Below are 21,296 nucleotides of genomic sequence, written 5' to 3' on the forward strand. Positions count from 1 at the left end.
GTTATGGAAAGGACCAGGATTGTCGTCAGAACTGTCCTGTGCCCCAACCCAAACCTTCTGCTGACATCACTCTCAAGGCAGTAGCCCTGTGACCTCACTCTCCCAGGTGCCCAGCCCTCCTCACCCAAGGCTATTCCAGCCAAGGCAGAGAACGTGCAGGCCAGGCTGCAGACAGGTCAGCAAATACTTATTCAATGCCTTGTCTGCTCTGGTATCGTGCTCAGCACTAGGATGCATGGAAAAGAGAAATCACAGGTGCTGCCTTCACAGGGCTTGCTCAGGAGCAGAGTCAAGCAGTGCCTTAGAGTAGGGTAACTGACAAGGCAGGAAAGACAGGCTGCTGGCACCACGTGTCACACTCCAGCTGCCCAGCTGAGGGGTACACCAGCCTGGTCCAGCTCCTAAGGAGCTGTTCTAGTCTCCCAGGCCCACTTGTTCCTCCTCATTGGGTGGTCCTGGAGGTACAATGTGTTAATATGTATAAAGCATTTAGAACAGTGCCTGGCACTTAGTAGGTGCTCAGTAAATGTTAGTTACATATTAGCTATAATGTAACCTTGTCTTTTCCCAAACTTTCAGTGACAATTTTTATATAACTGTATTGAATTCTTCTCTGTGTCCTGAAGCAGAGATATAATTGACTTTTAAAACAGATATAATTGACTGTTCACATAGGAATGAATTCTTTATACTTATTAAAATAGTTTCACAGTTAGCTGGTGAAGATTTATACATAATTACTTTTACCATACTTAAGGGATAATTAGCCCTGCTAATGGGAGTTATCATTATCTTAATCATCATTATTATCCTAATCTAAGGCATTTATTGAAAATCTCATTTTGCCTTTTAAGTAAGCTAACCCCTTCTTCAAAGGGAGTTTTTGGACCTGCCCTTGGGGTACTTAAAGTATAAGACAGCAGTAATTCGGATGCCAGTTCAGCCTCAGCATTAAATCTATTGTTCTGTCTCAAGTGTGCTTTTATTGACAGTTTTTGTTATAAATGTTTTTACATATTCTTTTATGGTTATGTAGCCCGCCTCTTCCAGCAGATTCAGATTCTTAACATCAAAGGCAATTTATAGAAACCAGGTGATATTGTTTGCTTCTAATTATGTCCCCAAAGTGGTTGCTTACTACTCGGGTGATATTTTAAAATAATTTATTTGAAAATCATTTCAGGTATACAGAAACTTTAAATTAGAACAGTACAAAAGACTCTCATGTTTCCTTCATTCAGATTCTCCAACTATTGACATTTTACTACATTTGTTCCATCACCTACTCCTCTGTATTTGCATATCGTTTTTTCCCTGAACCTTGAGAGCAAGCTGTACATGATGTCCTGTCCCCCCTAAATACTCAAGTGCATGTTTCAGACACTCTCCTACATCACCTGCATACAACCCTCCAGTACAGAAGCCAAAACTGATAAAATACTACCATCCCCCCACAGACTTCACTCAGGTTTCACTAACAGTCTAAACAGTGTCCTTTTTTTTCCCTTTGTGAATGGCAAGTTTGGCCTTGGAGTACTGGAAGTAGAGGAAAACAATAGAATGGGAAACATCAGAGATCTCTTCAAGAAAACTGGAGAGATCAAGGAAACGATTTCATATAAGAATTGGCACAATAAAGGACAGAAATGGTACGGACCTAATAGAAACAGAAGAGGTGGCAAGAATACGCAGAAGAACTATACAAAAAAGGTCTTAATGACCCAGACAACCACGATGGTATGGTCACTCACCTAGAGCCGGACTTCCTGGAGTGTAAAGTCAAGTAGGCCTTAGGAAGCATTACTACGAACAAAGCTAGTGGGCATGATGGAATTCCAGCTGAGCTATTTCAGATCCTAAAAGATGATGCTGTTAAAGTGCTATACTCAATATGTCATCAAACTTGGAAAACTCAGCAGTGGCCACAGGACTGGGAACAATCAGTTTTCATTCCAGTCCCAAAGAAGGGCAATGCCAAAGAATGTTCACACTGCCATATAATTGCCCTCATGTCACATGCTAGCAAGGTTATGCTCAAAATCCTTCAAGCTAGGCTTTAGTAGTACGTGAATTGAGAACTTCCAGATGTACAAGCTAGTTTTCCAAGAGGCAGCAGAACCAGAGGTCAAGTTGCCAACATTAACTGGATCATGGAGAAAGCAAGGGAATTCCAGAAAAACATCTGCTTCATTGACTATGCTAAAGCCTTTGACTGTGTGGATCACAGCAAACTATGGAAAAATTTTAAAGAGATGGGAATACCAGACCACCTTACCTGTCTCCTGAGAAATCTGTATATGGGTCAAGAAGCAACAGAAACTTAAGTGGAATGACTGGTTCAAAATTGGGAAAGGAATATGTCAGGGCTGTATATTGTCACCCTGTTTGTTCAACTTGTATGCAGAGTACATCATGCGAAATACCAGGCTGAATGAATCACAAGCTGAAATCAAGATTGCTGGGAGAAATATCAACAACCTTAGATATGCAGATGATACCACTCTAATGGCAGAAAGTAAAGAGGAACTAAAGAGCCTCTTGATGAGGGTGAAAGAGTAGAGTGAAAAACCTGGCTTAAAACTCAGCATTAAAAAAACTAAGGTCCCATCACTGCATGGCAAATAGAAGGAGAAAATGGAAGCAGTGACACATATTATTTTCTTGGGCTCCAAAGTCAGAGGACAGTGACTGCAGACATGAAATTAAAAGACGCTTACTCCTTGGAAGAAATGCTATGACAAACCTAGAATAGTGTTAAAAAGCAGAGATCTATCTCACTTTGCGGACAAAGGTCTGTATAGTCAAAGCTATGGTTTTTCCAGTAGTCATGTACAGATGCGAGAGCTGGACCATAAAGAAGGCTGAGCACTGAAGAATTAATGCTTTCAGATTGTGGTGCTGGAGAAGACTCTTGAGAGTCCCTTGGACTGCAAGTAGATCAAGCCAGTCAATCTTAAAGGAAATCAACCCTGAAAATTCACTGGAAGGACTGATGCTGAAGCTCCAATACTTTGGCCACATGATGTGAAGAGGCCAGCTCATTGGAATAGACCCTGATGCTGGGAAAGATGAAAGGCAGAAGGAGAAGAAGACAGAGGATGAGATGATTAGATATAATCATGGACTCAATGGGCATAAATTTGAGCAAACTCCAGGAGATAGTAGAGGACAGAGGAGCCTGGTGTGTTACAGGCCACAGGGTCAGAGCTGGGCACAACATAGCAACTGAACAGCAACAACATATACATATATGTATACTCATACACATGTACATCTAAAAGTATATCATTGTGTGTATAAATGTGTGTAAATATATATTCAATGTATAGTTTATATATGTATATAAGTGTATAAATCTGTGTTATAAAATCATGGGCTCATACCAGTTCCTCCAATTACAATCCAACACCATGGTATTCTTTCTAGAGTTCTCCCTTCCATGTTTGTAAATACCTGTTCCAATGGCAAGAAGTCCCGTTTTTTGAACTATATTGTTTTATTTACTCGGTTTATTTATTTACAACATGTAGCTGATTTTCCATCCACACTAGCCATGTCTTCAGCCTGCCACCTCTGTGTCTCTCCCTCACCTCCTCATCCTCAACTGCAAGAGGGATATTCTCCCCACAGCAGCAGGGGTGTGTGTGTGTGAACCCCAGGAAGACAAGTCAGAACTGTTCAGAGTTTGGGGGCACAGGCTGGGTTCAACATGTGTAAACCTCATTTTTCCCATCTGTAAAATGGGAATTCGAAGAGGTAATATATGTTCAAAAGTGCTTGGCATATAGTATGAATTCAGTTATACTATTATTCAATTATACTGTTATGTAGAATTATTTTTACTGCAGTTGTCATCATAATTATTAAAAAGATTATTTCCCCCAAAGTTAAAAATGAGCAAAAGATATTTCTCAAAAGAAGATACACAGATGACTGATAAGTACATGAAAAAATGCATACCAACACTACAGTGAGATGCCACTTTGTACTCATTAGGATGGTTACTGTCAGGAAAGAAAAAGGAAAATAGCAAAATGGTGGTAAACAAGTGAAGAAATTGGAACCTTTTTGCACTGTTGGTAAGAATGTAAAATGATGTAGCCAATGTGGAAAACAGTTTGGCAGTTCTTCAAAAAGCTAAACATAGTATTATATGACCTAACAATTCCACTTCTAGGCATACCCAACAGAATTGAAAAAACAGGTGCTCAAATAGATATTTGTACACTCATGTACATAGCAGCAGCCAGAAGGTGGAAGCAATGCAAATGTCCATCAGTAATTGAATCATTAAACAAAGTGTGGTATTTACATACAGTATAATATTCAACCTTTAAAAGGAGGGAAATTCTGATACATGGCTTCAACAGGGATGAACCTTGAAAACATTATACTCAATGAAACAAGCCAGATGCAGAAGGAAACATAATATCATTCCATTTAATTGAGGCACCTGGAATGAACAAGGAAAAGGGTCCTCACAAGGAAGCAAGCATGGTGGCACCCTGCTCTTGGAATTCTAAAACTGTGAGAAAAGACGTTTCTACTGTTTGAGCCACCCAGACTATGGTGTTTTTTTATGGCAGCCAGAGGAGAAAGATAAACATACTCTTCACAGTTCTGCCAAGAACGGACTCTAGTCTTCATCTCCTAGAGTTTACCAGAATCTCTTCTCTTCACAAATGAAAGGGGTATCAAGAAGAGAGAAGTCTTACCAGCAAGCTTGATCAGGGGATTTCTTTGAAATAACCAGAGTGGTGAGCAGTAGGTTCCAAAAGGCTAAGAAGAATAGGGTTTCTTCATAGAGATTTGCTTGTATGGCACCATCTGTTTTTCTTTGAATGTAATAAAAATGACAGCTTTTCATGTACTGATACTCCCTAAGCCTTTTAAAGTCCAACATATGATGCTGTTTGTGTATAAAGGTTTTTCTCTTGTGCCCATTTGTTTCTCAAGCTTGAATTTCTGTGTAAACTCCCTTGGCTAAATTACACAAGCCACCCACTCCCCATGCCTCCTCTCTCACTGTAGAGCAGGGGGCTGAAACCTGCCGTCTGCAGTATGGAGGGTCCAACACACAGCTCACTGCCCCAAGCAAAGGAAGATTTCCTGGCTGACCTGCTTGCCCCATGCCCACATCCTCATTTGTGCTGTGAGTGAGGGCATGCAGCTTTGAAACATGGCTTCAAAACATTTTTGGTCAACCTAGCCCAAACTGCTCATTGGTCTCTTTAACTCATTAACTCATTTTAACTCATTCCATTCTACCCCTATTTTGTGTTACTGGATCAGTTCAGTTCAGTTCAGTTCATAGTTATCTGCAAATTAGACAAGCTTGATCTCTGACTTTATATGAGCTCCTTCTTAATAACATGTTGTACTTCCTGTAGATCTGAAGATATCATTTGTGCAAAACGGTCATTTTCCCTATCCTTAGGCTTTTAACGGAGAAGGCAATGGCAACCCACTCCAGTACTCTTGCCTGGAAAATCCCGTGGATGGAGGAGCCTGGTAGGCTTCAGTCCATGGGGTCGCTGAGTTGGACATGACTGAGCGACTTCACTTTCACTTTTCACTTTCATGCATTGGAGAAGGAAATGGCAACCCACTCCAGTATTCTTGCCTGGAGAATCCCAGGGACAGCGGAGCCTGGTAGGCTGCTGTCTATGGGGTCTCACAGAGTCGGACACGACTGACGTGACTTAGCAGCAGCAGGCTTTTTAAAATGATGACATGGTCTTCACAGCTGGATTCTGGGAACAGACTGTTTTCACATTCCTCCTGAGTCTGAGTTTGTCGCAGTCCTTTTGGTCTAACTGAAGGTGTGTGTGAATCAAATACCTTCTAGACTGGACCAGAGCAGAAGGCTGGGGGGCTTGCTTGTCTGCTTCTCCCTATTTAAAAGCCTCCAAGACTACACAGAAACTAGTATCAGGTATCAGAGCGCAGGCAGCTGATTAGGATTGAATTGTTTTGCTCCACAAATATCTGTTGAGCTCCTACTTGTGAAAAGCACAAAGTGCTTTTGGGAATCAAAAAATGAATAAAACACGCTTCCCGCTTTCAAGACTATTACAATGCACAATTTTAGAGAAGAACTTCTATTATAGCCTAAAGATCTTTGAGGAAGGCTTTCAGCCCATAGCTGTAAAAGTATATCTCCTTAAGATGAGGATTACAAAGTATATCAAAAAAAAGCAAAGTGTGCTTTGAAATTATATTTTGGTATAGATGGGTTTTAAGCAAGGATTTGCGGACAGACTGAAAAATGAAACATGAAAGCTTTAAAGGGGTTTAGCTTTTGCTTTACTTTGGCTAATATAAGAGCACCAGGAAAACAAAAAGTATTCTCGCTCTTGACAGTATGAAATTCTTACTATTTTAGAGAATAGTGACTGTGGATTTATGAAGTTCTTTGTCAGAGCAATTTAGCTAATAGGTATGTAAATGACTGCTTATTTCATTGTGTAGGCAGATCGTTCCATGTTCACTTTCTGAGGAAGAATAGAAGTGCTCAGTAACATTCCAAATGCAGAGAAGCAAAAGTTAAGGTTACAGTGCCATACTTGTGTTATATTAGATGTTAGGAGTAAGACAGAGAAGATCTTGTAAATGATGTTTGTTTGGTTTGCTCAGTGGAATTTCTTATTCACATACAACTCTCTAACTGCCCTTTTTGGATGTAAGAAAATATAAGTGAATTGAGGTGCAAGGTTGTTTCTTATTCTTACTATTGGTTTTCAAGCGTAAAGGATCATCATAAACTTAGCTGGAGTGGGAAGGCTGGGTGTGCTGAAAGTTAATACCACAGTAATAAATGTTCTTGCAAGATTTGCAGTCTGAGGCATATCGTGAGAACATCCCCTAAAATGAAAATACCTAAGAAGTCAGTGAGAGACTTTATTTTGGGGGGCTCCAAAATCAATGCAGATGGTGACTGCAGCCATGAAATTAAAAGACGCTTGCTCCTTGGAAGAAAAGCTATGACCAACCTAGACAGAGACATTACTTTGCTGAAAAAGGTCCATCTAGTCAAAGCTATGGTTTTTCCAGTAGTGATGTATGGATGTGAGAGTTGGACTATAAAGAAAGCTGAGAACCAAAGAATTGATGCTTTTGAATTGGTGCTGGAGAAGACTTGAGAGTCCTTGGACTGCAAGGAGATCAAACCAGTCAATCCTAAAGAAAATCAGTCCTGAATATTCATTGGAGGGACTGATGCTGAAGCTGAAACTCCAGTACTTTGGCCACCTGATCTGAAGAACTGACTCATTGAAAAAGACCCTGATACTAGGAAAGATTGAAGGCTTGAGGAGAAGGGGGCAACAGAGGATGAGATGGTTGGATGGCATCACCAACTCAATGGCCATGAGTTTGAGTAAGCTCCAGGAGTTGGTGATGGACAAGGAAGCCTGGCATGCTGCAGTCCATGGGGTCGCAAAGAGTCAGACACAACTAAGTGACTGAACTGACTGACTAAGGAGCCTTATTAGAAGCATATTGGTTTTTCAGCATGAAAACAACTTCAGAGGAGGCTGAGAATTCCAAAATTCTTCTGGTTTTAGCCACCTCCTGTGATCAGCATGGAAGCCTCTGTAATCCCTGAGTTAAACCAGGCTCATCTGGGATCAGAAGTCACCAGTGGGGGAGAATAAATGGACTTGCCTCATAGACGATCTCCAGCTTCCCTGACATGAATTCATCCTGCCCAGGGAATTAGCTTCATCCTCAGTTGTGTTTTTATCATTATGTTGCCCTTCTCTGAAATTTCTTTGGATTCCAAATTGTCATGGAAATCAAATTAAAATTCTTATTAATGGATCCCAAGCTTTTCACCAGTTTACCCTTCTACTGTCTTGCCTAAGTGTTCTTGGCTCCCACAACACCGGTTCACATTCTCCACATCATGTCAGCAAGCAAACACGCAGAACTCCCTCTTCGTGTTTGTTTCTCCCTGTGGGCTCCAGCTCAGGTAATCCCCCCTCCCTGTATCTCTTACTCATCAGTAAGCCGAGTTTCTTCTCACTTGCCCCTCGTCCCTTGGCTCTGCAGTTGTTGTCATAGACATGTCTGTATTCTTTATGTGGCAAGCTCTTTCTGTGCTGTGGGCCCTGAGGTTACAGACAAGGAGCTGTATTGACTTCAACCCCACCAGCTCAACAAGGGGGAAAGGACTCCGCTCTCCACATTGTGAGTGCTTCTTTGTTAAAATGTTTTGTGTGTTTGCTTTTTCCTTTGTCTTCCTTTTCCTACAGGTCCAGAGTGAAGACAGTGTCCTCCTGTTTGTTATTGCCTGGACCATCACAGAAATTATCCGTTACTCCTTTTATACATTCAGTCTGTTAAACCATCTGCCTTACCTCATCAAATGGGCCAGGTAAAGAAGTACAGGAATGAAGACTAACTTTTGAAGTGCTGTACTTTTTCTTTATTGCCTAAATACTGTTTTTTATTTCTAAAACTTGTGTGAGGTAGGGGTTGGATAAAATTCTGCTCTGTGGATTTCATCAGGGCAAGTGACTATGTAACTGTGATTTATAAAAACACTTAAATTTTTTATCTCTACTTAAGTGATTTATTTGGGATCAATTCTCTCAGTTAAATTATTCAATAGAGATTTGATAGAGCGTCTCTTTTTTGTCCATAGAAAACTGTACCGATGAGCTTCTGCCATTATGATGGTTTTTTGGGACCAAGTCCAATTCCTGTCTCAGTTTTTCCAACACAATAATTCTTAAATTACTCTTTAATTAATAACAAGTGTTACAGGGCACTTTTAGCATATTATCAGTTTAGTTTGCTTTGATTATTTTTAACAATAGTATTTGTTATGAATTTGGTGAATTTCTGATCATTCATCTGATTATCTGAACTAACCTGTGACACAGTTGTGAGCAACTTTCTGAGTTAGAGATGACTACAGGAATGAGTGACAAAGCCAAAGGATCAAAATTGTCCTTGGGGCCAAAGTGCCTCGTTTCATAAAAGGAAAACGGTGGTTCCTAGACAATTTGTGAGTTTAATGATTAAACAGAGACATAAACCAAATGTTTCCAAAGCATGGGAACGTCTTTTTCTTTCCTTTTTTTTTCACCCCCCCTCCCCCACCCAGTAAACATTTGTATTAGGAAAAGGAGAATGGGAAAAGTATAGTGGTTTCTAACCAAGTTGGGCAGCAAAGCTGATAGGAAAATGGAAAGCTGTCTATCCTAGTTATAGGGCAAGTTTATTGACCAAACCCTGCTTTTAGTATTAGAGAAAGATTCCCTCTGTGGCCCTTGCAAGAGTCGTGCTTTTCCACCCTCCTAAGGATGGCTGAAGGTGACAGCGGAGAACGTATCTTTCTTTCGTCAGCATATTTCCTGTATGTGGAGGTTTAGAGTCCAGTATTTACTGTCAGCCACAAACAGCCAAAGGCTTTTTAAACATGAGCTGATGATTTATTTAGCAATACTTACACCTCAGAATGGCTTCCAGTTAGTTCCATAGGGTGAGCCTCTCCAAAATTCTTTTTAAAGCATGAGAAACTCCTTTTTAAAGTGAAGAAAATTGTGTAGAGTCACCCATGTGATAGTAATTGGGTTTTTTTGGGGGGGGGAGGGGGACTGGAAAATTACATAATGACCAAAGCTATCATAAAATTTTTAATATTTTTTAAACTTGGCATGTATTTTATTTTTCACAATAGCATGTACAGGCTTTTGAAAACTTTGCAGAATATACACATTGGATATGCTGCTTTTTTCAGTCCAGAGACCAGAATTGGTGTGCATTGTAGGGATTCTTGGACACCTTGTTTCAACACCTTCCCCCCGAAACCCACACCCACCTATGAGGCAGGACCCTTCAGTATGAACCATGACTCCATGCCCCTACTTTACCAGTATTTGACATCACCTCAGTTATTTTAGGGGGTTGTTTTGAAGAGTTGTTTATTTAGTCAGGCCAGATTTTGAGGCTGACCAAATACATTTTATTTTAGAACATTCAGAAACATACCTACTTTGGCCCTTTTCAAAAACTGGCTTGTAAAACCTGAATTTAAGCAGTGGGTAAACAGCAAAGTGTATAAACAGTAGCGTTCTACAAGACCAGTACTGATTACTTACAATCAGTACTGGTTGTGGGGGTGGGAGGGTGCATCTTTCTACTGAAGCTGGCTTCAAACCTCAGTAATGAATATTTTGTTTTGTTTTAGGTACACACTCTTCATTGTGCTGTACCCAATGGGAGTGTCCGGAGAATTGCTCACAATATATGCCGCGTTGCCCTTTGTCAGACAGGCTGGCCTGTACTCCATCAGTTTACCTAACAAATACAATTTCTCCTTTGATTATTATGCATTCCTAATTCTGATAATGATCTCTTACATTCCACGTAAGTAGATATTTATGCATATATTTATTTATGTTTTAAAAATTGGCTCAACAATAGCTAGAGTTAAATGCCTTTGGTTGTTTTTACACCATAAATCTAATTTATCGGGGACGCTTTGGTTTTCATTGAAGCTGACTGCCAGAGAGTTTTCTCTGGTAGTAACTGAATAAAGATGAATTCCTCTCAGCTGCTAAAATGCAGCCCTTAGTGTGTGTGTGTGACACAGTGAATGCCAGCATAGGTTAACTGCCTATTGGAGGAAAGGACTGAGTGGAAAGCAAAAAAAGAAACCATTAGAGACCTTACCTTGACTTTTTCAGTCTCTTAAAAGCTGCATGTTATGGTATTTGAAAAACACTGTAGAGAGAGTTTTACACTTCCGCTATATCAAAATAAACATTACTTCACTTTTAAGGAATTGGTAGTTGACTAGAAACAAGTAAAATAAAAATAGATTAATTGATTAATTTTTCTTTATTTCTTTTTTGGAAATAAACAAAGTCATCTGAACAGGACGTAGCATTCTCTTCAGGATAGTTTCCGATTATTTTAATAGTCCTGCTGAAGGTTTAAATATATAGATACTCAAATCTGCCTACCAGCACATTAACAGAGAGAAAAGGCCACGTTTGAGGCTTCCCTGAAGTGAGTCTGGTTTGCTGAGGATGAAGAGTTGTTTACTCCTTTACTCAAATTCTGATGTTCAGTTTCTATCCTGTAACTGATTTCCACATATCCAAAAGTACTGTTTTACCCAAGGCCAAGTAAACTGAATGCTTCTTCTCCCTTAGCTACTTCCATTGGCATTATGACTCTGAATCTTATTTTAGGCTGTAAGATGCTATATTCTCCCCTAAACCTCAGGTTAAATTCAGACTGGAAGGTTGGATTTTTCTTCAGCCCACAGCATTAACTGAATGAATCATCCTAACAGTCACAGGTGACAAGCTTGTGTCCCCTTGTGGAAAAATGCATTTCATACACTTTGAGGGAAAAAAACGACATCCCATTTTCTTGTGAACATTTATCTTGGAGAGGTTCTTGGACGCACTTCTGCTTTGTGATTCCTTTTACACCCTTTAATAGCAATCAAGTCCTCCTCTCTGTTGCTGGAACCAGGGTGGCTAAAGGCCATCTCTCTCCAAATGTAAAAGGTAGTTGATTTTCAAACAAAAGATAAATATGGAAGAGTGTAAAAATTTAAGTAGTAAGAATTAACTTAGAGCCTCTCACCTTTCCGATTGTGTTTCATTTCCAGTCTCTAGAGCAACAATTCCTAACTGCAGTTTTGCCACACCCAGGCTAACCAGTATTATCCTGATGAGCACCACAAGATGTATTTAAATTCAGCATAAGTCTTTAAATGGAGATAAATGCTGTGTTGGATAACTGGGAACGGGGCCAGGAGACTATCATGAAATCAAACCAGTAACGAAGTGCTGCCCCATTAATGGAAACCTGGGCCCTACCTCAGAGGTGCTGCCAGGTTTCCGGTCTGTTGCAGGTGGGGCTGTATTCCAGGAGCAGTTCTCCGGGAAGCTCAGGGCACTCTGCACCTCCTAGTCTCTTTTTGTGCCACGGGGGCCAACCAGAGCCAACCTTTTGCCTCACCCTGCTGACCTCTCGGTAGAGAAGGGGCCTGGTCAAGCACAGGATGACAGGATTCCTGGAGGAAAACAAACCCAGTTCTGTGGGATTTTCCTTCGTGGCCTTAGAAGAGAAGAGAGCACAGACCTAAGAGTCAGCTGTCTTAGAGCAGGGAAACTCCTCTCAGCCAGCGTCTGCTTTCCGTACCTCAGTCCTTCCCCCTTCTACCATTCTCAGCCTCTTTTTAATGAGAGAACTTGGCTTGGTTAAAGTCCATACTCTTTCATTTCTAAGGTAGCTTAACTCCTGTAGGACAAAAAAAGGATTCATTTCAAGGACAGAGATTAAAAGGTTCCCTTCAAATCCCTAACTCCCCACCCAGGCTCAAGATGGCAGCGCAGACCCTGTACTGCTGCACATCACTCATGTCTGCTGGCGCTCACTGTGCTTCTGGCCTGAGCCAGTGGCCCTGAATGTTTTTAGTAGTTTATGTTGTTAATACTGAGACCAGTTTGTACAGTTCATTCCAGCCAACTGCACGTTTCCAACTTTCCAAAACTTTGTATTTATAAGAAGAAAATGCAGTCAGGAGAGGTTGCTGTTGCCATGCAGCCTTCTTTACCAAATCTGGGTTCCCTTCCACAACTTAGGTTTCTTTCAATCCCCTCTCATGGGACGTGGGTGATGTACATGTCTTAGAAAGCAGCACCTCTTCGTTATGGCCCTGACCAGATGTTGCACTGTCGTACCTGCAGGCCATGTTGTGCGTGGCCTGTGAGCCGCAGCCCTGGGAGTTTTCTCATATTGGGGTGCTTTGGATTCCCTTTGGGGTGTTCCTCTCCTCTGCTGCAGCTGCAGTATGAGTATGGACAGTATCTGTTTACATTACCTGCCCTCCCCCTTTTGCAAATTGGTGAAAGCTAGCTGCAGGGCTGGGGTTTAAAAAAGGCAGAGAGAAACGAGAAACAGTGATAGAGGGCAGGGTCACCAAGAAGCAGGGCACTGTCCACGTTGTCAGTAACCATAACCGCCCTCTGATTATTAGAGAAACAGAAGGAACTTGCCCCAAACAGAGTGTTTCCAGTTGCCCTCTGCCTTCAAGTCTTAAGAGCGCCCTTCTCCTTACAGGAAGGTGTGCCCAGTGACACCGCAGCCACCTACCCACCCACCCTCCGGCACAACAGGACGGACACATGCATAGCCGCCATCTCCATCCTACATGTCCTAAACTATAAGAGCAGAGGCTAGAATTCTGAACAGCCTGTTGTCAGGTTGAGATTTTCAGCGTAGTTAAAAGCAGGCAACCATGCATCTGGAATTATTTCAGTCACTGTAGCTGGTGTGACCATGTGAGTAATTGAGATGGAGACAGTGTCCCCCAAGTTCTGGTCACCAGGGAGTCACTGCCAGAGGAACAGAGAATCTCTAGCCCAAGTACTCCCATTTTCCCCGTCTCCCCCACACATTTCTTTCTCCTGGGCACTGAGCAACTTCTGGAAGAATGTAACAAAATGAAAGGGCCATATCTGCTCCCCAGTCCTGACCAGGAGCCTCGTAGCTGGCAGGCCCTTGCATGAGGATGAAGGTATATTTAGGCATCTGGTTGCCACTAAAGGCCTATTGAATGGCTTTTGGATTGTTGTCCTACGTCAGACCCTGTGGGTCCATAGCCACACTTTATATGAGTGACATAATCACAAATGCAGCCAGTGGAAAAGTCCTTAGTGTTCTTTGCTGCAAAGTTTCCCTTTACTAAAGTATATCTATAGAAATGTGACTAGCCTCACAGTTTTAAATGATTACAATTAGCATTCCTTATGGTTTAATTATATCCTTACTTCCAGTTTTTAGATTATAGAGCTTGTCAAGTTTTCTGGTGTTCATACCAAAATAGTTCTCTCACTGTTGAATTTTATGCACAAGCTGGGTCTTTTCTGTGAATAACTTCCTGCCTGCAAATAGTGAGTGGAGTGGATGGCAGCGCTGTTCAGCGCCGAGGCCTCCTCTGCAGTTTATCAAATCTGTGTGCACACACCCACTGATGTCTTGGTACTTTGGGAGGATCGTTTGACATTTGGCCAACTTGGAACCCATTTGGAAAGAAAGAAACTGTGAGAGAAGAGTTGGCAGTAGTAGAAATCACCTCCCCCAAAACACAGGTTACTGTCTAAAATACAGAGAGTGGAGCCGTTGAGAAGGGAAGGTGGATGGTGTACGTCCAAGACCATCTCACTGGAATATTTTATGTGGTTTTTGAACCCCCAGTTTACAGTAACCTTGTGAAGGTCAGATAGCTTAAGCTGGCATCTCCCAACAGGGACACTGTAGGCCTTTGGGATGGGACAGCTCTTAGTCACGGAGGACTGTCACATAGTGTGGATGTTGGCATTACTGGCCCCTTGCACTGAATGCCAGTAATATCCCCACTCCGTCCTCCCAGGCAGCACCACCCTGTTCAATCGAGAGCCAGTCCTTTTTAAAGTAACTTATGAAATGACCAAGAACAGAATCTCCGGTGCATAAGGGTTTGCTTTTCACATCCAAACGTGGCTTAGTGGTGTTCAGATCAAACACCACTCCGCGGTCTTCCCAAAGAACAGCATTTCTCTGGAAGTACCTTTGGGACATCCTCCTGGATGACAGAGCAGAGGGACAGGGAGGGTGAGACTGAGGGTCAGGAGCACGGAGCCTGGTCCTGACTGTCAGTGATTTGCTGTGAGACCGCAGGCAAATGCCCAGCCTCTCTGAGGCTTCCATTCCTCCTCTGTGAACAGAAATAGTAACTCTAGCACTAGAATTCACCCCCTGGTTGTTGGGAAATCAGAGAATAAGTGTGCAGATAGCATGAGCTTGTGTAAAGAGTATTATTTGGCAGCTCCGTGGCATCCTGATTGGTAATGCCAGTGGCAGTGGTATCTGACACTCCAGTCCACGTTACCTTCCCCCTCGGCTAAAGCAGGAAACGAAGTTTCTTTGTGTTTTTCTTCTTTCTCCAAGCCCGTCTTGTTACCATCCTTGGTTGCTGGGAGAGAAAGTGGTCGGAGTCAGAGAGGACCTCAAGTCCATGTGCTTTACGTAGAACCTGTGGTTTTAAATCATCTCCTTAACCAATTCTCTCTCTTCTTTGCAGTTTTTCCCCAGTTGTACTTCCACATGATACACCAGAGAAGAAAGATCCTTTCTCATACTGAAGAACACAAGAAATTTGAATAGTTCCTTCTTCCTGCACATCCCCAGAAACAAACTTTCCAATGACAAAAAATGCTGCAGACTTTTTCAGTTCCCAATACGTTTCATAGAAAATAAGTAAGAACTATTTTTAAATACTAAAAAAATAAATAAATAAACCAAAATCCAGTGTCATGTGGGCCTGGGGTTTTCTAAAAAACAAAACAAAAAAACGAAAGCTGTTACATAAAACATCCTGGCCGGTCCATTTCAGCATGCTCTTTCAACCAGAAGTTCCCAATATTTATGATGGCGCTGGAAAGGGATTTGGCATTTTATATCCTCCTGTTTCCTTCACATGTCTGATAAATAAAATATCTGTAACACTAAACACTTGAGCGTTACAGTCTGACCCATGAAGTTGCGCCCACTGAATGCCCAGCTTGGAGCAGGTACGTCTCAGTCTGCAGTGTGTTTAGCATCCCCTCTCTAAGCGCTTGACTGCATGCTGGAAGCCGTTTGTTCTCTGGCATGCTCTGAAGTTATGGCTGGGACCTTCCCCTCATATCTAGTGAATGAATTATACAATGTACATGTCTGTGAAACTTTGGGGTAGTGCCTATAATCAGAAAACAACTAGAACCGTTTTGTTTTCATTCGAGTCATTACTGCTTGCCACTACGAAATGTGCTTGAATTTAATAAGTATGTGTATATTGTAGAGAAGCTACCTTAACTGGGGCTCAACCTCAATCCTATTTTAACAAAACTGGACAGTTCTGAGGAAGGGAAAGCTCAGTAGCTAGTCAATGACAGGTACCTTTCACAGTACCATTCTCAGAACACCCTGAGTAAGGAGTTTGCCAGGAACTATTGTTGCTTAGGGACCTGAAGCCAGTCTAGTGCACAGAAGTAGAGAATCTGTTCTTGAAAGCACATGGAAGGTGTTACTCTAGAAATGGAGTTTGGAAGAACAATCAGGAATGGGTTTGTGTACCCTTATTATTTTACTTTCACATTCTTATTCAGCTCTTCTGTTTGTATACTTTTCCTTATTATGGTGCTATGTAATTCCCACCAAGTTGTAAGTCCAGAGGCAGTGAAATGTTCCAGTTGGGCAGTCATGAACTAAAAGTAGTATCGTCCCCGCATTTTGGAGCAGCCAAGAAATACTTTGGACATATGGACATTGTCTAATTAACGTCTTGTCTACATACTATAATTGCTAAACTGTGCATTTAAGACTTTTCAAGAGTTGGATGAAAATGTAAAGCCCAAGTTTAGACATGCATTAGATTTTAAATATACAGTGTTCTTTACGGAAACATTTTCCCTTTTTTTTTTTTTAATTGGTTGATCTTTTAAAAGGCTAGCTTACTAGCTTACTGACTGGTTATCAACTAAAGTTTAATTACGAATATTAGAAGGGTGTCATAATGGAAAACTTTTAAATGCTCATTTTAATAGAAGCTTGAAAATTAAGATGAAAATGAGAAGAAAATATGCAGCCTGAAATTTAATGCAAGCAGATGTATAATACATTATTTTTGAATTGATCATTAAAATTCTGCTTCTTAAAGGCAGCACTCTTGACTTGGGTGTGGTGAGATTAGAATCTATTCTTGTATTTGATAAACAAAACGTGGGAAGATTATTTTTCATGCTTTTTTCTCTTATTTTTCCAAAATGTTTTTCTACCATAAAATAGAATCAATTTGGGTTATATTAGCCTTATTACTTAGGTTGAGTAAGATTTTTTTCATTTGTGTTTGAAATAGTTATAGAAGATGGGATGAGAAATGCAAAGTTTCCAGGACTGCTGGATTGGGAGTTTTATTCGGTCCTCTCTATTATAATTTGTCACTATTTATGAAAAACAATCTGTCACAAATAGTGGTCATGCATCAAATTGAACTTTGACAGCAAGAACGCAGTGAACAACTCCCTTCTCAAAAAGGGTCTCAACCCCAGTGTGTGTTTTTGTCCGTCAACATTTAAAATGCTCATTGCAGATAAGTAAGGCATGCACTGTGTCCTTCAGTCACCTCTCTCAGTAACTGGTTTCTTTATCTCTAATGTGAATTCATTTCTCTTTGGAAGTGGTGGTGTTCGTTTATGGACTGAGAACATCTAACCCCACCGGATACCACATCTTCTTATAAGGTGTGGATGAGGAAGGTGGTGTTTTGGTGGGTATTTTGTCAGACTTAACCACTTTCATTTCCGGGCAGAATCAAAGGCATCATCTGCCCCCCTCCAACCCCTGCCTGATTGGGTGTTTCAGTTCCCCCGCTTCGGGGACCACCTTCTGGCAGAGAATTCTTTGAGATACGCAGTAGTGCTGTATCGACACAAGCTGCTAATCTGCATCTTGCTGTGTTCTGTTTGCTAAGGTTGGGGTCATTCATTTAACACGTACTGACAGTTTTCAGAGGCTCCGTATAGAGTTAGTCATGGAATAAAGCACATCCACCTGTTGGAAACGTTTCTCTGGAGCAAACTTCCAACAGGAAGGGCTTAGAAGGTGTAGCTTTGAGGCACGTGAAGAGATTGTGCCCTCACTTCCACTTGTGTTTTTGGTTATTCATTTATAATAAAAGGTTGGCATCGATGTGGTACAACCTACAAATTAGTTTCAATTCTGAGTTTTGGATAAAGCATTGTAAGACAAAATCGGTACATACCGCTCCTTTGAAATTTGGGTAAAAAATTATACAACCATATATAAAGTCATTTTTATATTTTTTCTATGTTGTGAAAACCAAAACTGTAATTTTATAAGTCTTTGATTCACTAAAATTATATAATTTAAATGTATTTTTTGTATATTTAGAAATAAGGAGTTCAAAGACTATGCTTAACTTTCTATGCATGCATTTGGAAGCTGTTTTTACCTGATAATGTAGTAATAAGTTGTATTCATAAAATACTGATCTGTGTTGCATTTCAAAATAAACTAATGTGTGCTCTGCCTGGATTTGATATTTGACCAGTAGATCTGGTGATTTTTCACATTGAGTTGGCCTGAAAATGGTATTGTAGGATTATGGAAGTTTCAGTTCCATTATAGATTCTAGCTCTTTCTTAAAAGTTTTTAAATCAATTTCTGCTCTTCATAATGGTTCTACACTTAAAGGAAAAGCAGACAAATTATATTAAGAGATTTCAAAAAAATCATTCTTCCTAGCAGTCAGTCTTCAAGCTTACCTCGCTAGTCTCCAATCTGGCTGCAGAGGGACAAGACAGATTCATCATATAGGTGACCAGGAGAAATAAAAAATTAATCAGTAAAAGATGGAGGGCCCTTGTCTTACAGTGTGTATGTATGTGAGTTTTAATCTAATTTTTCTAATATAAGTTGAGAGAGGAAATACTGTTGCCCAGCAGTGTTCACCTTATAAAACAAGTACTCAGTCAAGAGGTCCAGTACCTCCTCCTAAAAACACCTCCAAGCACAGAGCAATCCTAGAAACTGCTTTACACACAGTGACAGGCGGGGAGAAAGACTGAGAGGATACTCAGCTCGGCTTCTCCAGCCCGCGAGTTGTAGACCCCGGATTTCCTCACCTCAAGCGTGCTAGTGTGTCCATGTGCCAGTCCCTTTCTAGGTATTTCTCTAGGTGGTCTCAGGATGCCTCCAGCAGGGGCATGAGCCCACCTGAGTCATCCTTGTCCAGGACTGTGGAAAAATGTTCCAAAGAGGAGCATATTTTTTCTGAATGCTGTCTGGTCACAGTGAGAAATTACCAGCATAGTGGTTAAAACAGCCTCTCTCCTCATACAGAGTTAATCTATTTCGGAGATAGGCACATTTATGAAAAGAAAATTATTTCAGCTGAAACTGAGGAACAGATGGTAAAGTTAATAGTAGAGGCTATCCAGAAAATACAACCTTTCCATCTTAGAGTGGCAATGGGAAACCAGCCAGGTCTTTGTAATTTGTCATTGTCATATTTTATGGCAATTATGTGTACTATGTTAACATAAGCTCCAGCCTTAGGAATTACCATTGGTATAATTTAGACCCACTGTTACACACGCAGTATTCCGAAAATACCTCTGTGTTGTTCTGTTGCCTTTAACAAGAATGAAGAAACTAGCTTTGCAATTCCTTATATTTTTTTATCCCAGCATTACAAATAGACTGGTTCGTTGTTATACAGTTTAGTGGTGAAGAAACTGTTCTAAACATCTATTACCAAAAATAGCTATACCTATTAACATTCCCCTGCCTGCAACTAGGAACCAGAGTTGGAAGAGAGCTGTGTGGGTTTTTTTGACCTACACTTTGATTTAAACATGTGAGAAGCTAATCTGGGTTTTTTTTTTTTTTTTTTTCAAATTTAGAGAAATACCCCTTACTGTTACAGGGTAAGATCTCATTACCAAAAATAATCTTTTTTCCCCCCACAAAAAAGGCAGTTCACCCTGAGTCACTTGATAAGCAAAAATAAAATATGTGAGAGGCAGTGTACTTTAAGCACCTAATACCCGTTTCATAAATCTGTTTATGTTTGGAAATTGTGTTTTCTGTTCGCTAATTCCAGAACATGGACTTATTACCATGGCAGCGCTTCCACATCTATCTATGACCGTGAATGCAATCCAGATGCTTTTTCGTGCTGGACTTAGTAAAGCCCTAAGGCCATTTCCGCCTCCGTGTTGTCGTAGCTAGGTGGCCCCACTGGGGGGCAGCACCTCACAAGCGATTGGGGGTCTGGGGAATCCAAGGCGTTTGGAACACAGCTTTGACCCAAGGGCAGAAAGGCACACTAATAAAGGTCAGTCACAGACTTCTACTGTCCATATAAAGTAAAGGCAGCCTCATGTTCTGGAGGGGTACAGGAAATAACACTTTTTTAGAGCAGAAAACCCCAGTTTGGATTTGAGCTCTGAGGCTCCAGCTGTTCTCTTCCTGTGGAGACCTCCCTGGCTGGGACTGCGCAGGCTGCCTGGTTTTGAAATGAGAGATATTGGAGCTGGTCATAAAGCAGGTGTTAGTGCTCCTGCTTAATGGAGAGCCTGCTTGTTAATCTCTGAAACATTCAGGGAGGTCAGTTCCCGCTCTTCTTCTGTCCCTGGATATTTTTGGAGGGTGGCCTGGGCCATGAGAAAATATCAGGCCACCTTATAAGGCCGCGTCTGGCCCCGAGAATGCTTGTCTGCAGCATGTCCAGTACACTCTGTGGGTGTGAGTTGACTCTTGGACTGTGAGTTTTCTCACAGATTTAAAATACTTCTATTCATGCCAGGGATTATTCTCACTCTTTAACAGGCTTAAAGTCTTCCTCAAGAGCTGTTCAAATGACACCAATTTTGGCCATACCCAATAGATCACCCACGGCATATGTAATCCCTCACAGCCACACTAGTTGTGCCAGGGCAGATAGTCTCCTGCAGGTGGTTTATTTATTTTGCTAGTGTATGTCAAAGTGGAATCCACAGAATATTAGTTCTGGGGGCAATGGGAGCACAAGTATATTAGGGAGTGGGGCGAAGGAGTCTGTGGTTTAAAAAGTTGAAATGAAGAGTTTTCTCTCCTGCTGGACTTTGTATCTTTTCGCATGTGAATACAGTTTGTGAGTCTCCAAGGAAGGGGGAGCTGATACAGGGCCAAAGCCACTTTCAACCTTATCCTTGAAGCATCTTCAGGGCTAAAGCTCCTTGAACACCGTGAAAAATACTAATCTGTTGGCAGCTTTCCCCATCAGAGAACGTTAATGCATCCTGAGGGAAAAAAAAAACAAAAGAGGGCTTAGCCTGGGATCTGGGAAGATTTTCCTTGGTTTTTTGTCTGTTTGTTTGTTTTTTAAAAAACAACCATCCCAAATAGGTAAGTGAATTACACGTTAGATTGAGAACCCAGATGTCAGCAGCCCTGGATGGAGTCTGCCATTCACTCGTTTCTGCTCCTCTAAAGGGAGCTTCCCAGTGGATGAGAGCTTGTCTGAGAAGACCCAGATGGAACTGCAGCCCCAGATTGGGTCAGTCCAACTCCCACTCCCCCTGTGCCCACACCCCAAGTTTATTAAGCTCCTGCTGTCAGAGCCCTTTACTCAGGCTCGTGTCCTTGAAGCTCCTGGTGTCTTCCTGACTTTACCGTCAATCCTGAATACCCCCAGGTGCTGGCTACTTTGTCCTGGTGTGCCCTGTTACGTGACAAGG

At 41.4% G+C, this 21,296-nt stretch overlaps 1 protein-coding gene across 1 annotated transcript in view; it reads left to right on the forward strand.

Annotated features, from left to right (window-relative positions):
- The window catches only part of HACD2 (3-hydroxyacyl-CoA dehydratase 2), an 87,394-nt gene extending 69,281 nt beyond the window's left edge, over positions 1-18,113 (forward strand). The window contains exons 5-7 of the mRNA XM_086402818.1: positions 8,256-8,377; positions 10,199-10,377; positions 15,095-18,113. Of these exons, the coding sequence (XP_086258944.1) occupies positions 8,256-8,377; positions 10,199-10,377; positions 15,095-15,177 (384 nt within the window). The 3' untranslated portion in view covers positions 15,178-18,113. The remainder of the gene's footprint in view (positions 1-8,255; positions 8,378-10,198; positions 10,378-15,094) is intronic.
- The last annotated feature ends 3,183 nt before the right edge of the window (positions 18,114-21,296 follow it).

The sequence above is a fragment of the Bos grunniens genome, chromosome 1 (assembly GCF_055505025.1).
Source record: "Bos grunniens cultivar Pamir isolate PY7600 chromosome 1, Bosgru_T2T1.0, whole genome shotgun sequence".
NCBI lineage: Eukaryota > Metazoa > Chordata > Mammalia > Artiodactyla > Bovidae > Bos > Bos grunniens.